The following is a 15,341-nucleotide window of genomic DNA, read 5'->3' on the forward strand; positions in this document are numbered from 1 at the left end:
CAATGACATATGAATTTTAGAATCAGGTTATAATTTCTGCAAAGAAGTCAGCAGGAATTCTGATAGAGATTGTGTTGAATCTGTAGTCCAATTTGAGGAGTATCACCATCTTAACAATTTTAAGTCCTCTGAACCATGAACATGGTATGTTTTTCCATTCATTTAAATCTTCTTTAATTTTTTTAACAATGTTTTCTAGTTATAGAATATAAATTTTGCACTTCTTTTGTTAAATTTAATCCTAAGTATTTTATTTATTTTGATACTATTATAAATGGAGTTGTTTTCTTAACTTAATTTTTGGATTGTTCATTGCAAATGTGTAAAAATACAAGTCATTTTTGTGCATTGATTATATCTTGCAGCCTTGCTGAACTCATTTATTAGTTCTAACAGTATTTAGTGGATTCCTTAGGCATTTCTATATACACGATCATGCCATTTATGGATATAGTTTTACTTCTTCCTTTCCAACATGGATGCCTTCTTTTTCTTGCCTAATTGCTCTGGGTACAGTTTCCAGTAAAATGTCAAATAGATGTTATGAGAGTGGACACCCTCCTCTTCTTCCTGACCTTAGGAGGAGAGCTTCTAGTTTTTTTATCAAGTCTTATGTTAATTGTGGGTTTTCCTTATTGCCCTTAGTGAGAAACTTCTATTCCTATTTTGTTGAGTGTTGTTATCATAAAATAATGTTAGATTTTGTCAAATGCTTTCCATGCATTTATTGAGATGATCATATTGTGTATTACATTAGCTAATTTTCAAATGATAAACCAAGCTTGCATCCCTGGGATGAATCCCACTTGGTCATAGTATACAATTATTTTTTTATGTTGTCATATTCAGTTTGCTAGTATTTTGTTGAGCATTTTTGTGTCCATGTTCATAATAGATATTAGTCTATAGTTTTTATTTTTTTTTTCCTATTCTGATGCCTTTATCTGGTTTGATAACACGGTAGTAGTGGCCTCATAGGATAAGCTGGGAAGTGTTCCTCCTTTTGACATTTTTGGAAGAATTTTTGAAGACTTGCTATTAATTTTTCTTTAAATGTTGGTTAGAATTCACCAGTGAAGCCATCTAGGCCTGGCATTTTTTGTTTATGGATAGTTTTTAAATTATTAATTCAATTTGTTTACTTGTTGTAAGTCTATATTGTCTTTTTCTTCTTGAGTCAGTTTTAGTAGTTTTTATCTTTCTAGGAATGTGTCCATTTCATCTAATTTATATAATATATTGAAATACAATAGTTCATAGTATTCCTCTATAATCCTTTTTATTTTTATAAGGTTTATAGTAATGTCTTATCTTTAATTCTCAGTCTAGTGATTTGAATCTTCTGTCTTTTTTGCTTGGCCAGTATAGCTAAAAGTTTGTCAGTTTTGCTGATCGTTTCAAAGAGCCAGCTTTTTTTCATTGATATTCTCTATTGCTTTTCTATTGTCTATCTCATTAATTTCCACTCAAATCTTTATTATTTCCTTCCTTCCTGCTTGAGGTTTAGTTTGCTTTTCTTTTACCATGTCTTTGGTGGTAGATTAGGTTGGTTTTTGATCTTTTTTATTTTTTAATATAAGCACTGAAAACTATACATTTTCTTCTAGGCAATACTTTAGCAGAACCCCAAACCTTTGGTATTTTGAGTTATTTCCATTTATCTCAAAGTATTTTCTGATTTTCCTTGTGATTTATTCTTTACCACCTTGGTTATTGAGAAGATTTTAATTTCTACATATTTGTTAGTTTTCCAAAGTTTTTCTGTAATTTATTTCTAATTTCATTCCATCATGATCAGAAAATATTTAAATTTGTTGAAGGTTGTTTTATGACCTTCTACGTGGTCTATCCTGGAGAATGTTCCGTGTGTACTTGAGAATATTGTATATTCTGCTGCTGTTTGGTGAAGGTTTTATAGATGCCTTTTAGTTCTTGTTGGTTTATAGTGTTGTTAAGATCTGCTATTTCCTCATTGATCTTCTTCCAGGTTGCTCTTTCCACTATTATTGTTTAATTGTCTATTTCTTCCTTCAGTTCTGTGAGTTTTTTCTTCATGTATTTTGGTGATCTATTATTAGGTACATATATGTATATAATTGTTATATTTTCTTGATAGAGGATTAACCCTTGTATCATTATAAAATTTCCCTTTTTTTCTTCAGTGATTTTTGTTTTGTGAGGAAGACCAGCCCTGAGCTAACATCCATGCCAATCCTCTTCTTTTTGCTGAGGAAGACTGGCCCTGAGCTAACATCTATTGCCAATCCTTCTCTCTCTCTCTCTCTCTTTTTTGTTTTTTCCCTTTTTCTCCCCAAAGCCCCAGTAGATAGTTGTATGTCATAGTTGCACATCCTTCTAGTTGCTGTATGTGGGATGCTGCCTCAGCATGGCCGGACAAGCAGTGCGTCAGTGCGCACCCGGATCCGAACCCAGGCCACCAGTAGTGGAGCACACACACTTAACTGCTAAGCCATGGGGCCGGCCCCAGTGATATTTTTGTTTTAAACTCTACTTTGTGTCATATTAGTATAGTGATGCCTACTTTTTTGTTGTTGCAGTTTGCATGACATATCTTTTTCTATCCTTTTATTTTCAATCTATTTGTATTTTTGAATCTAAAATGTATCTCTTGTAGATGGCATATTTTTGGATCTTTTCTGGTCTGATCATCACTGCCTTTTGCATGAATTGTTTAATCCACTCACATTTAATGTTATTATTTATGTAGTCAGATTTATATCTGCCATTTCACTTTTTATTTTCTGTATATCTTCATGTTTCTTTTGCTTCACTATTCCTCCTTTACTGCTTTTTTTGCATCAAGTGATTATCTTCTAACATAGTATCTTAATTTCTTAGTGATTTTTACACTATATATATGTTTAGTTATATCCTTAGTGGTTGCTGTAGGGCTTATCATATACATCTTAACTCATCAGAATTAGCTTCAAATTTAAGCTAACTTAATGCCAAGGAGATATAGATATGTTACCTTCTCATACCTTTTCCCCTTCTTGGTTTTATTTTGGTTATATATATTACATTTATAAATGTTGCAAACTCAGTAATAGGTTATTATAATTATTACTTGGTATAATTTTTATGTTTTTTAAAGAAGCTGTTAGAAGAAAGAAGAGCAGGTATATATTTATAGCTTTTGTTACAACACTGCTTTAGGAGCTGAGTGCTCAATGGAGCAGGTTGGATAGTAGCTTCAGGTCTTCCTCAGTGTGCCTCTTCAGGTGTGGAACCACTGCTTCATGAGCCAGAGGAAAGGGTGACCTGGGCCCCAGTATTCTCAGTGGGGTCACACCCAAGTTAAAGCTCCATGCCATGAATGAGGGCTAGGCAGAAGAAGGGAGCTCCCAACTCTTTGTTGCATTTTTCTGGAATTTAGTCTCAGCAACAGGTAGCTGGGGAAAGATGGAGAATGCTGACATTCTGCTCCTCCCAGGAAGATAGTCCTCTGACTGGGAGCTGGGGAAGAAAGAGCCCTGTATTCTTGTAAGCAGCAGTCTGAAGTGGAGTTTCCATCTTGCTGGGCTGGCGGTGGGAGGCAGGGAGCAGGTCTCAGGTCAGATACCACAAAATCTTGCTGTTCTTACTCAGTTTTAATAGACTTTTTGAGCAAATGTTTTTTCACTTGCTGTATGCCCTAAAGACTGTTTCTGGAGACTTTAAATGGTTGCTTTTTATCCTTTTTGCTGAATGGGTTCACAGAGCTCCTCACACTGTCATGCTGGAAGTCTGGCCATCCTCTTTCAAAAACATATATTTACATCCACTTTGTGCTGGTTTTATACCTACACCTGAAGTGACTGTGACCTTAAAATGAGGAGTCTACGTTGACTGTTTCTGAGGCCTTTTTAGATATCTGATTTCCTTATATCTCCTCTCATTGGAGACACAGCCCCTGCTCTCCTCTCATTATTATAACATTTATAATTTTAATGTTGTTGCTTATAAAAGCATATTTGAGTGATTAAAGCCATTGCATAAGGGCAAGTACCAGTCTTTTGATCAGGCTCTATCTAGAAAATCAGTCTAACACAATTGTTTACAGAGAAACCAGAGAGTCACCTTAAATATACACATCCACATGTTGTATTGTGGAAAGCTGATCCCAATTAACATTTTCTTTGTTACAGATCATCTAGTTTTTAATTTGTGTTTAGAGGGATCCAGAGTAATATTTGGAAAACATTCGCTGTCTTGATGATTTATTTTTGTAACCCATAAATCACCAAGGTCTACTTTGCTCACGGGAGACTTAGGAAAACCTTACCAATTTCACGCAGTGAGGGTTCAGAGACCCTCGCTCCAAGGGTTCTGTGAATTCCTGGGACGTTGTGTTGTCTGTGTGCCCCATCCTGTCTTTGTATCTGCAAGGTCCCACCTGAGTGCTTGCTGCCTGGGTCTGGGAGCCAGGTCAGTCCAGCCGTGTGGCCCTCTCATTATTAACGCCCCCCCACCCCCCAACACACACACACAGGCACATCTGTCTCAAGTATTGTGTGAACATATCACTTTCCTGATGTTTGTTGAAGATGAGGCTGAGGGGGAGGTCATCACGGTGCTCTGGGCTTTCCATCCACCTGGCCACATCCTGCATTCTCTATTGCTTCTTCTCCGGCCTCCCCTGGCTGGTAACCCATCCTCACCCTGGTGTCCAGCTGGCAAGTTCCAGCTACATGTAGGCCCCAGAGACTTGCAGCCTGAATCTGGCTCATTGAAGCATTTTCTCAACAAGGGGAAGGAGGCTGCTCCTTAAAGCAATTCCTCTCTGCTAAGAAAATCATCCATTTTACTTATTATTCCATTATTTTTTTAAAGGGTATATTACATGGGATCTGACTGCACTCCCTCTGAAACTGAATGCAGAAGAGGTTTAATCACATGTTCCAAAAGGACCGTCATCCCCCAAAAGGCTTCAAACCACAACCAAATGGAATAACGTGCATTTGCTTGTGTGCCTGTAGCAGAATTCCTTCCCCCCTGCTGAAGTACTTTACAAAGCTGTGATCTTTGCACAGATGGCAGCTGAGAAGGTGTGCTGGCTTTGAAGATTACCATCTTAATGATGGTGTTTTCCACCTCAGGTCTCTCCCTCCTGGGCTTCTCTCTGGGCGGCACTCATAAAACCAGAAAGTAGATTGCCATGGTCTTCTTCCATGGGGTGTTTGATTAATTATTTTGGTAGCCTCAGAGAGAAAAATCAGGATGAGCATGACTACTTAGTTCCACTGCCTTTTGACGTGACTGTGGTGTGAGAACAGCTTGGTGGCTGACTTGAACAGCAGTGAGACCCCAGTGTTGGCCATATTAAGATGTTTGATGTGACAGGACACCAATTGATCTGCTAGAAACGTTTCTCTTTCCCAAAAACTTTTCCCTTCTGGTGCTTATGTCACCCTGGATGGATGGACACTCAACCCACAAAAATGTCATTCTCTTTGTTTATCAGGCTTTGGATTTTATTTGCTGTAGGAAAACGTGCCACTTTGTAGCATTTCCATTTTAGGGCCTGTGTTCTCTTACTAAGTAAGATTCAACAGGGGCTATGCATAGGGTCCTACAGAATGATAAGACCACCTGTGTTTTTTTGTTCTCAGATGGCTTTTGTGGCTTTCTACTAAATTGAACCAGCCTGCTCATTGATTTTTATTGTCTTATTGTCCCTCACTTTTATGCATGAGGATTGTTACACATTTAGGAGCTTTTGTTATTCTTCTATTAACCAGAAAATCATATCGACAATTTATTTCAACAATAAAGAACTTCTGGGGGTTCCTCTATGCTCTAAACAAGAGTTTTCTTCTGTTACTCAGAGTGGAAATCATGGTGTCAGGATTTCAGCTTCATGGATAACAGTTCCATTTATATCCTGACATTCTCTTTAAAAATAAAAAGGAAAAAAACAAAAGAAATGCCCATTTGTCAAGATTGAGAAATATAGAAAATCGCTAGTAATATTGTCACCTTTAAAAAGTATGTTTTATCTATCTAGATTATAGGGTATTTCTGAAATGAAGGAAAATTTTCAGAGATTGTGAAAAAACACAAGAGGCTGCATGAGGGACTGTCTCTTATAGCTATAATCCCAGCACCCAGAAAAAAATGGTCTCTGGTGCTTGTTTGGTGGGTGAAAATAGTATAGTGCTGAAGATGAGGGCACCTGTCTTTCCATCCTGCTGACTTGGCTTGCACCATGCTTTAAAATGGTCCTTTTCAATTATTCCAAAAGGAAGGAAAATTATAGAAATATTTAGTACATATTGCTGTTCAGTTAGGAAAGAAATATTGTTTCCATTACTTCAAACTCTAACAAGGAATTTAATCCATTCATTAATTTCTCAAATATGAACTGGGCTCCAGACAGAAGAGTCTAGGAGTCTTGCTGTCAAGTGGCTCTACTGTAATAGCTGATATGATAGAAGGATGCTACACAAACTTGGATGCACAGGGAAAAGTTACCCCAATCCCTCAAGAGCTTCTGAGGCAAAGGCCTCCATACCCAGAATAGGGCATTGCACACTGAGCACTAAATAAATGTGTCAAACGAGTGGAGGAAAGGAAATCTGGTGAGGGCAGACTGAAGAGAGGTCATAGAGGCCTCTTCAGATCACAGAGAGCCTGGTGGACTGAGCTAAGGAGTTTGACTCTGGATGGAAGTCTTCTAGTTTTGAAGCTAGCGTGGTCTCCTGAGTTCTGAGACAGTTCTGTTGGCCTTTCCTAGTGACAGCTTTGACCCACACTCTGAATTCTGGATCTGTGGCTAGCAGAGTCATTTAAGAAAGTGATATCTTGGCCATAGAGAGGAATCGTCCGGGAAAGATGTGTATTGATATGGATCAAGCTTCTCTTTATTGTGATGCTGTGTCATCCACCCGCTGAGATCTTGCCTTTAAACTTAGAAGCTCATGGAGGTTTTTTTCAAAGACAGTGTCTTCCTCAGGAGGAATGCTGGTGCCAGTTGCCAAATGCTGCTTTTATTTGTTATTTGTCAGAGATCTCTTTATGTTAATATCTTCCATCCATAATCCTCCCAGCCATTCTCATTTGCATATGCAATGATTAGAAAGTTTTCTGAACCAAACTTAACTGAAGTTGAAATAATAAAGGCACTTGAGGTGAAGAGACATGGTTTTGGAATAAGAAGGCCAGGTTTATCCCATCTCTGCCAATCATAAGCTGAGTGACAGTGAAAAATCTCTAGACCTCTTTAGACATCACAGTTTTACATTTTATAAAGAAGAAACGCCATCTGTTCTATTCTGTGCACAAGGTGGTTGTATGAGTAAAATGAACTGCTTGATGTGAAAGCCTTAAAGAATGCCGTGAGCGTGGACCATTAGGCAAGATCCTGCTACACGCTGGAGTTTGACCTCCACAGACCAGTGTTGAGCCTGCGCCTCCCTCCATTCTCTCTGAGTTGCGTGACCTTGAGCAAGTTACCTGACCTCCTCTGTTTCTTCTCTGCAAAATAGAGACAGAAGCAGCAACATTGAAATCTCTGGGGATTAAATGGGGTACTGTGTGCTCAGTGCCTCCACGATAGTACTAATTTGCTCAGTTTTCTCTCTTGGTTTCCTCCTCCATCGGTAGGGTCACTGTGAGGACTGAGATGACAAGAGGAAGCTCCTACTACAGGGCTGCCAGCTGCACAGCAGTCAAGTGCTCACATAAGCGTTTGCTTTCTATCCCTCACTCACCTAACCCCTCATCACTCTCTCACTGTACTCTGGAGATGTCTGGCATTTAAAATATATGCGTGTATGTTTATTATTCCACTATTACATCGCTTGTTCTTCTATTTTCGCGTTTATTACGTATTTCACATTTAATGTTTGTGGTACCAAAATGTATCACAAACAGTGGTTGAATTTTTCTTATAGGCACCTTTACCGGCAGATAATGCTATTTATTTATCATTATGTGATCACTGCCTATGCAAATGATGTGGACATAATGAATTATCTAGAAATGTTAGACCAGTGAATGAATATATAAACGAATTATTCTTGGCTTCTTTGAAAGCTTTTAGATTGTGGAAAGTACACCAATCAAATAAATCCTTTGTAGAATTTAGATCATTGACATAAATGTATAGGTTATAGGCAGAAATGAGAAAATAAAGCTAATATAAATAAGATGCTTGCATTATAAATGAATTTGATAATCTACAAAGATTCTCTTAGTTACTGAAGATGCCATGCTTTTAGGGTTTTCTGTCCAGAGGTCTTATTGACTATTCTAGAAAGATCTTGAGGAATTTGCCAAACCGTTTCAGGAACATTTTCTCGAGTTTTTTTTTTTTTAAAGAACTGTATAATTTAGATTCTCTAGAGTAAAGCTGGAAGTGGCTTAGTTCAAATAAAACTTCATTTTGAAATAATTTAAATATTAATATATATACATACTTATGGTGAGAATTTATTAGACAGTTATTGGAATTTAGCATGAGTTTTTCAAAATACATTAGCAAAATATGCCCATAAGGCTGCAATTTTGCTAATGGTGAAAGTGGATCCTAATGTCCGTAAAAGAGTGAGGTCATGTGTCTGCTTACTGTTGCCTCACACCACTGTATTTTTATGTAGTAAGTGCTTCAGATTCATGTTGTAATTGTTTCATCTGCTTTTATCTAAGTTCCCCAAATAAATTGGGAGCTTCTTCACACCAAAGAAAGCGTTCTTCCATTTTGGTCATATCCTGTGCAGAACCTGAATTTCACTGTGTGTTTATCGATTTACTCATGCCAGATGCTGTCCCAAGTGATTTGCAAGGATTAATTCATTCAGTTTTCTAACACTCATATCAGGCAGCTGGTATTATTAGCCCATTTCCTAGATGAGGCAACAGAGGTGAGAAAAGTTCAGTCCCCAGGATCACACATCTAGTGCACGGAGGGAGGAGCTGGATTCAAACCCAGACGGTCCATGTGGATCCAGAGGCCGTAGCACAAACACTGCATTATGCCACGCCCTCGGAATCATAACACCAGACAGAAATGTATCTCCCTCCTGAAACACCCACCCAGGATGTCCAACTTTATGAACAGACGCAGCTGAGAGCTCTCTGAAGAGAGGTAGCTCACACTGCACACACGCGCCTCACCGTGGGAAGCCCCTTCAGCTGTCTGGGCCTCAGTCTCTTCCCCACGTGAGACAGGAAACACATACCCATTTGGGGGAATTTGGTGAAGATGGAGTTAGTGACCCTTGTTAGTCAGCAGCACAGTGTCGGACACATCCTCCTGAGCAGAAGAGGAGCAACCAAAACACATACCTCCTGGGCTGACCCACTTGGTGGCCTTCAGAAATTCTTAGAGATGGCTGAGCAGAGGCGCTAGGGAGGTGCTTCTCTGTCTGCTTTCGTTTATGTTTTGTCAATTTCCTCAACAACCTCTCAGCCATGAATCAATTCGAAACCATCAACTCTACATGATGGGAGGCAGTTGGGGCCACACACAGATCTCAGGGGATGTGAAATCAGGGCAGAAGGCAGGAAAATGGGACCCAGACTAGGATTTCAGGAAGTGCTTGCAAGGGTGATCCATGTCACTGAAACAAGGTTGCATTATTTTGGGCCCTCTTTTTCACCAGGTAGATTCACCTGAAAAATGATTTGACCATAAACCTATTAGGGTCATCTTCACTTAGGGAAAGTTTACTTGAATGTAACACATTTTTCTCAGCAATATTTTGTTAATGAAGGTGCTTGTAAGGCTCTGGGCATACCATTCATTCATTCATTCATTCAACTAATATTTACTAGTTCTAGGTACTTGGGGTAGATAGATCAGTGAACAAAACCAACAAAAATTGCTGTCGTCATGATCCGTTCATGTATTTGTTTTTATTCAACAGAACTTTATTGAGGTGCTGTCATGTGCCCAACACCATGCTAAGCACCTGGGATATGCAGTAGAATAACAAACATAAAAGGTTTTTGGAAGCCTCACAAATTCTTGGAAGTTACTATTTGAGATTGCTCTATGGTGTGAATATAACCTCACATTGCTCAGACACCAGTGGAGCTACCATCTACAACTGCAATGTTAGGAACAGTGCCTCTCGGGCCAACAGCTTCCCCTGCAGTCACTGGACCTGCTGGGTTGAAGTACAGTTGGGAGAATTGTTTTACGTGATAAACAAATGAATGTCTGGCTAAATTACTCATGCATTCCCTTTCATCCTTTCCCAGCCCCACTTTAATCATTACAGACCTTGAAGCAGTAATGCTTCTCAGGGTTAGTCTCCAGCCCAGCTCCGACTTCTGTAACCCAGCACTTTGCTTCCACGGTTTGCATTTTCACCTGCCCTCTTTTATCAAATAGATGTTGATTCCAGGATATGCTGATTTTTTTTTTTAAGATAAATCAGTGTATGTGTCTATGAATTATAGCAAACAGCTTAATTGAGTTATAATTAATTTCTGAGTATTATATTTTTGAGAATCCAAAGTCTCCCAATGATTTGGATTTCTTTTACTGCCTCCCTGTGAAAATGAACTTAGAATTTACCTGTCGAGGTCCGTATAATAGTAACCATATTTTTATTTCATTCAACTCTCAGGTTTGGTGAAGGTTATACACTCAAGGTTTGGCTCTGTAAGGAAACCAATCAACACGGCGCTATTTCTGACTGCTTGAAGCTCTATTTTCCGGGAATCCAGTTTAAGGTAGTGCTAATATTTTGCATTACTTCTTTATTTTCAGCTAAAAAAGTCTCATAAATGCACTTGTCTTTTTTCCTGTTTTAATTCTTTGCCGTCATAAGATACTGCCTATTGTCTTGGCCTCATTGCAAAGTATAGGTCACTCCTCCCCACCAAAAATAGCATGGACAGCGGATATTGCCTGACCACTGTGAAGGACACGTCTTCTTGTCCACTTATTGGGTCGCCCAGGGCAGACTGTAGTTACTCATCCCCCCCTTATCTGTGGGCACAACTCCATTGCACAGCTCATTTTTGTTCAGGATGGAAGATTGTAAAAGTTAACTTCTTCCCTGTGTTTGCTGCGGGGTTATAGGCTTAATGGTTTCAGCATTATTTCACAAGAAGTGTCCTGTGCTCGGGATGGTAATCCTCTACAAACTTGATGCAAAGTGTGACCCCTGAACCAGCAGCATGTTCGTCACCCGGGAGCTGGTTAGACCTGCAGAATCTCAGGCCCCAGGCTACTGAATCTAAATGTGCATTTTAAGAAGGTGACCAGGTGATATCTATGCACATTAACATTTGGGGAGCACCGTCTACAATTCTCTTGGATGACTGTGTGATCCTAGTTTATCATAACTTCTAATAGGTGGTAGCCTATAAAGTAGCTACTCCCTATCTATGGTTTCAACAAAGACCATTGAGTAAAATCCTACCAGGTAAGAAGCATGCTGTGCAAGACACAAGCATTCATGCTCAAGTCCCACTCTAAACGACCCTATACAGCAGTTCCTGTTATCTCCATCTGCAGGTATGAAAATGAGGCTCAGAGTGGTTGAATATTTTACCAAGAGTGCTCAGATAGTGGGGAAGGCAACTGGGAATTAAACCCAAGTCCCAGTGAAGTTCAGAGTGCCTCCACATGTCTCTGTTATGCCACATTAACTTCCTACTTCTCAACTATTGCTAAGCATCTTCTTATCCCTTAGAGAGGTCTTGCCTATGCTTGTGGCAAGGTGGGGGCGAAAAAGGGCAGACCAGTACCTCAACCCAGGGGAATACCACTTACCAAATATGTCTCACGGTAATTGTCATCAATAAGCATTCATTGGAGACTCACAAAACTGACCCCCACACCTAGCTGGTATTTCAATGTGTGATTTGAAAAAAGATAACTTATTTGGCAATTAAATATAGTATGATCAGTTTTGTTTAATGATTTCTAAACACGTGATACAATTTTTCTTTTGGGCTTTTAGGGGCAGCGCCTTAATTTATTGGAATATCATGTGCCAAAAGGATGGGAATGCTTAGCTGACCTGTTCAAAGTTCTAGAGACTAATAAGACCTTCTTGAATATCAAATATTACTCCATTAACCAAACCACTCTGGAACAGGTATGGTACCTTGAAGGACTCACCAGGTTGCATTTTGGTATGTTCTTGAGGCCTAACCCTGCTGATTTAAAAATTAGCCAGATTACTTTTTGAGGTCATCATTCCTTTTAATTAATCGCTGTTTGATTTTATAAAATTCTCATAAGGGTGGTGAGTGTCAGGAGGTTTGTTTATTATCTACTTTCCACTAAGGTATGTACTCAGCAGGACTTCCCTTTGTTCATAATCACATTGGTCATTCAGTAGGAAAATCGTGCCCCATTAACCTTCCCTTCACCACTTTACCTACCCCCTAAATGACTAAGGGGCCTCCATTGTAACTGAGTGATAGCTAACTTTGGGAAAAAAGTGCTTGGTTTACTAAGAGTACCAGGATGTAAAATTAAATCACGACTTCATTCTAAAGCCATGCTTAAGGCGTGGAGAATTGCCAGGTGATTTATTAATTGTCCAGAAATGTTTATCATTCCTGGAGTTTGGTCTCAATGGACTTACCTATTTATGGTGATTTCAGAGGGGGTGATATGAATGAATGATCTGTGGTTTTTAGGAAAAGTTGGGCAGTCTTTTGAGAGGATGTTCCTCCTTATAGTAGTGGAGAACAAAAAGTCGAGTGTTCTTATAAGTTGACAATTATTTTCATCATTTCTTTCAGGTATTTATTAATTTTGCTACTGAGCAGCAGCAAACTCCGCCGTCTACTCCCGATCCATCCACTGACTGTCACCAGCCGCATCACTTGCCAATCTAAGAACCAAAGAAGATGTTTTTAAGTGGAATAAAACATTGTCTTTTGTTACAATTAATACTCAAAGATCACAGGAGTGAGTGTGCAACAGAAGAGCGGGAAGACAGGCTCCAGGCAGTCAAATTTCATTCTTTCCGTCATTTTCTATATTGAAACTCTTTGTTAATTAATAACCAGCAAACTGAAAGGTCATTCTTTCTGCAGACGTTTGGGGAGTTCCTCCATCAGGTTACTCTCTCTGCCAAGCTGAGGTGGGGCCAGCTTCTTTGTGACACAGGCGTGAATGAATCCACAGAGTTCAAACTGAGACGTTTTGGAGCTGGAAAGGCTGTCGGACATTGTCCATTCCAAACATTTCATTTTACTTTTAAGGAAACCAAAGTCCCCAAAGCTAAAATCTTTCCTAATTTATTTGTTTAGGAAATAGTTCCTAGAACTGTTGTCTATTTTTGTTGTCTTTTTACTAGATATGCTTACATGTATCTATATAAAAATTTAATGGTTTAAATGCAAACTTTTCCTAATATTGGATGAGATTTTATGGTATGACATGAAAAAATTACCATTGTTTTATACAAAAGATGCTTTTATAAAAATATTTAAATTAAGGAGCTTTTAGTCAACCCTTTACCAAATTAAATAAATTGACCTGGGCCCTCTGCATCATTTATAAAAGTTTTACCAGAGTTTCACAGATTATAAATTTAGGAGAGTATAGAAAGAAATATAATGTGGATGTATGTTCTTTTCCTTAATTTGGATTAATAATTACTGTTTTTTTTTTAATTATTCTAAGCCAGTGGCTTTCAAAGTGTGGTGGTCCCCATATTAGCTGCATCAGCATCTCTTGGGAGCTTGTGAGAAATGCAGATTCTCAGGCCCCACCCCAGGCCTAGTGAATCTGAAACTCTGGGACAGCAGCCCTGAAATCTGCTTTAAACAAGCCCTCCTGGTGTTCTGATGCACATTTTAGCTTGAGAACCAATGACCTAAGGAGCTATCTAGTTACCTTCTAGTTATACAAGCCAAATTAGCACAATATGTAGTAAATAAATGTGAATTTTCAAACACTTTTAAATTTTCTAAAAATTATTTCATTCCCAGAATTATTGCTCTCAAAGTATGTTTTCGTATATAAAGTGCTGAGATGTGGCTCTAAAAGGCTATATAAACCTGCCATTTTATACCTTATAGCTAGTGAAATGTGTAAAATCAAAGTATATATTACTGAAAATAGTTTCCATTCAGATATTTCTGAGTTGTGATATTTCTCAACCTTCTTTTAATAACATTTTTCTAAAACCTCAATGGAGGACCACATTAATTTCTTTTTAAAATTTAACTTTATCTGATTAAGTTTTTGAGTAATGGTAGCTTTTGATCAAAGGAAAACACTTTCTCATGACATTTCTTTACTAAAGCAAGATTTCATTAAAATCTGTCTTTCCTGAATATCATTCTATACTAGAGATATTTTTAAATGTTAAGGATTAAGCCAATCGTGGGTAGTTTTGATTGAATGATTTTGATTCGCATGAATCACATGAATTATGCTTTCTTAAAGAAGTTACAACTTAGGATTTTATGATTTCCCCTCCCAAGTTTAGCATATCTCATTGTCAAAATGGAAGATGTAATCTTTTGTTATTGTTGTTGTTGAATCGGTAAATAAAATTTGTGAAACAAGAACATATTTATACTGCAGTGAATAAGAGATGTGCTTTAATTTAACCTGATTCTTGGAATGTAATTGTGTTTTTGCCAGTCTATTTCCTTGCATCTTTAGGGACCTGATTTAATTTAGAGAAGGAGGAAAGGCAACTACTCTAGATCTTTTAAAAGCTTAAATATTAAAATTTAATTGAGTTTTACTCTCCTCTGTTCTGCTCTTAGGGATTCTTTTCTGTCTTTGAGCTGCTGATTTCTTGAAGTTTATGCTTCAGGTATGCCTTTCAACAATAAACAGAAAGAACAAAGAAACTCAATATGCTAAAACACCATATCCCAGAAGACTGGACACAAAAGGTCAAATCTTACGTTAATGTTGAAAATGTCATTGCATTTATAAATCATGCAGATATTTTATGCCTCTAGAGTTAAATATTTGTCTTAAGACCTTTGGGCTTAAGTTCACACAACTGAGACTTTTAAACAAACTACCTTCTTTGGAAAGCATTCTGAGCAGAGTACTTTATAAGACGGAGATAATAGTGATTATTCCACTTCTAGAAATCTAGCTTTTATTATATAGTTTGTCTTTACCCAGATATTTAACCAGATGATGTATTAAAGCCCTCATGCAAAATCAAGATTATAAAAAGGAAACAAGAAGTATATTTTTAGCATAGTAAAGAGTAGGGGACTTAAAGTTATAGTTAGCTTCACTTAGTGGATGTTGAACCAAAAAATAGCTCAACATGATCACTCCAAAACATCTTACAAAATCTGCACACTGCACACACACCCTCCTCCCACTATTTGGTGTTCATGAGTCTGACATGAATACTTTAGCTTACTCACAAATTTTCCTACCT

The 15,341-nt window shown here is 38.1% G+C and overlaps 1 protein-coding gene across 1 annotated transcript in view; it reads left to right on the plus strand.

Annotated features, from left to right (window-relative positions):
* The window catches only part of ABCA13 (ATP binding cassette subfamily A member 13), a 448,014-nt gene extending 434,708 nt beyond the window's left edge, over positions 1-13,306 (plus strand). Inside the window, exons 61-63 of the mRNA XM_058534839.1 lie at positions 10,578-10,683; positions 11,922-12,059; positions 12,715-13,306. Of these exons, the coding sequence (XP_058390822.1) occupies positions 10,578-10,683; positions 11,922-12,059; positions 12,715-12,810 (340 nt within the window). The 3' untranslated portion in view covers positions 12,811-13,306. The remainder of the gene's footprint in view (positions 1-10,577; positions 10,684-11,921; positions 12,060-12,714) is intronic.
* The last annotated feature ends 2,035 nt before the right edge of the window (positions 13,307-15,341 follow it).

Source organism: Diceros bicornis, chromosome 41, assembly GCF_020826845.1.
Source record: "Diceros bicornis minor isolate mBicDic1 chromosome 41, mDicBic1.mat.cur, whole genome shotgun sequence".
Classification (NCBI taxonomy): domain Eukaryota; kingdom Metazoa; phylum Chordata; class Mammalia; order Perissodactyla; family Rhinocerotidae; genus Diceros; species Diceros bicornis.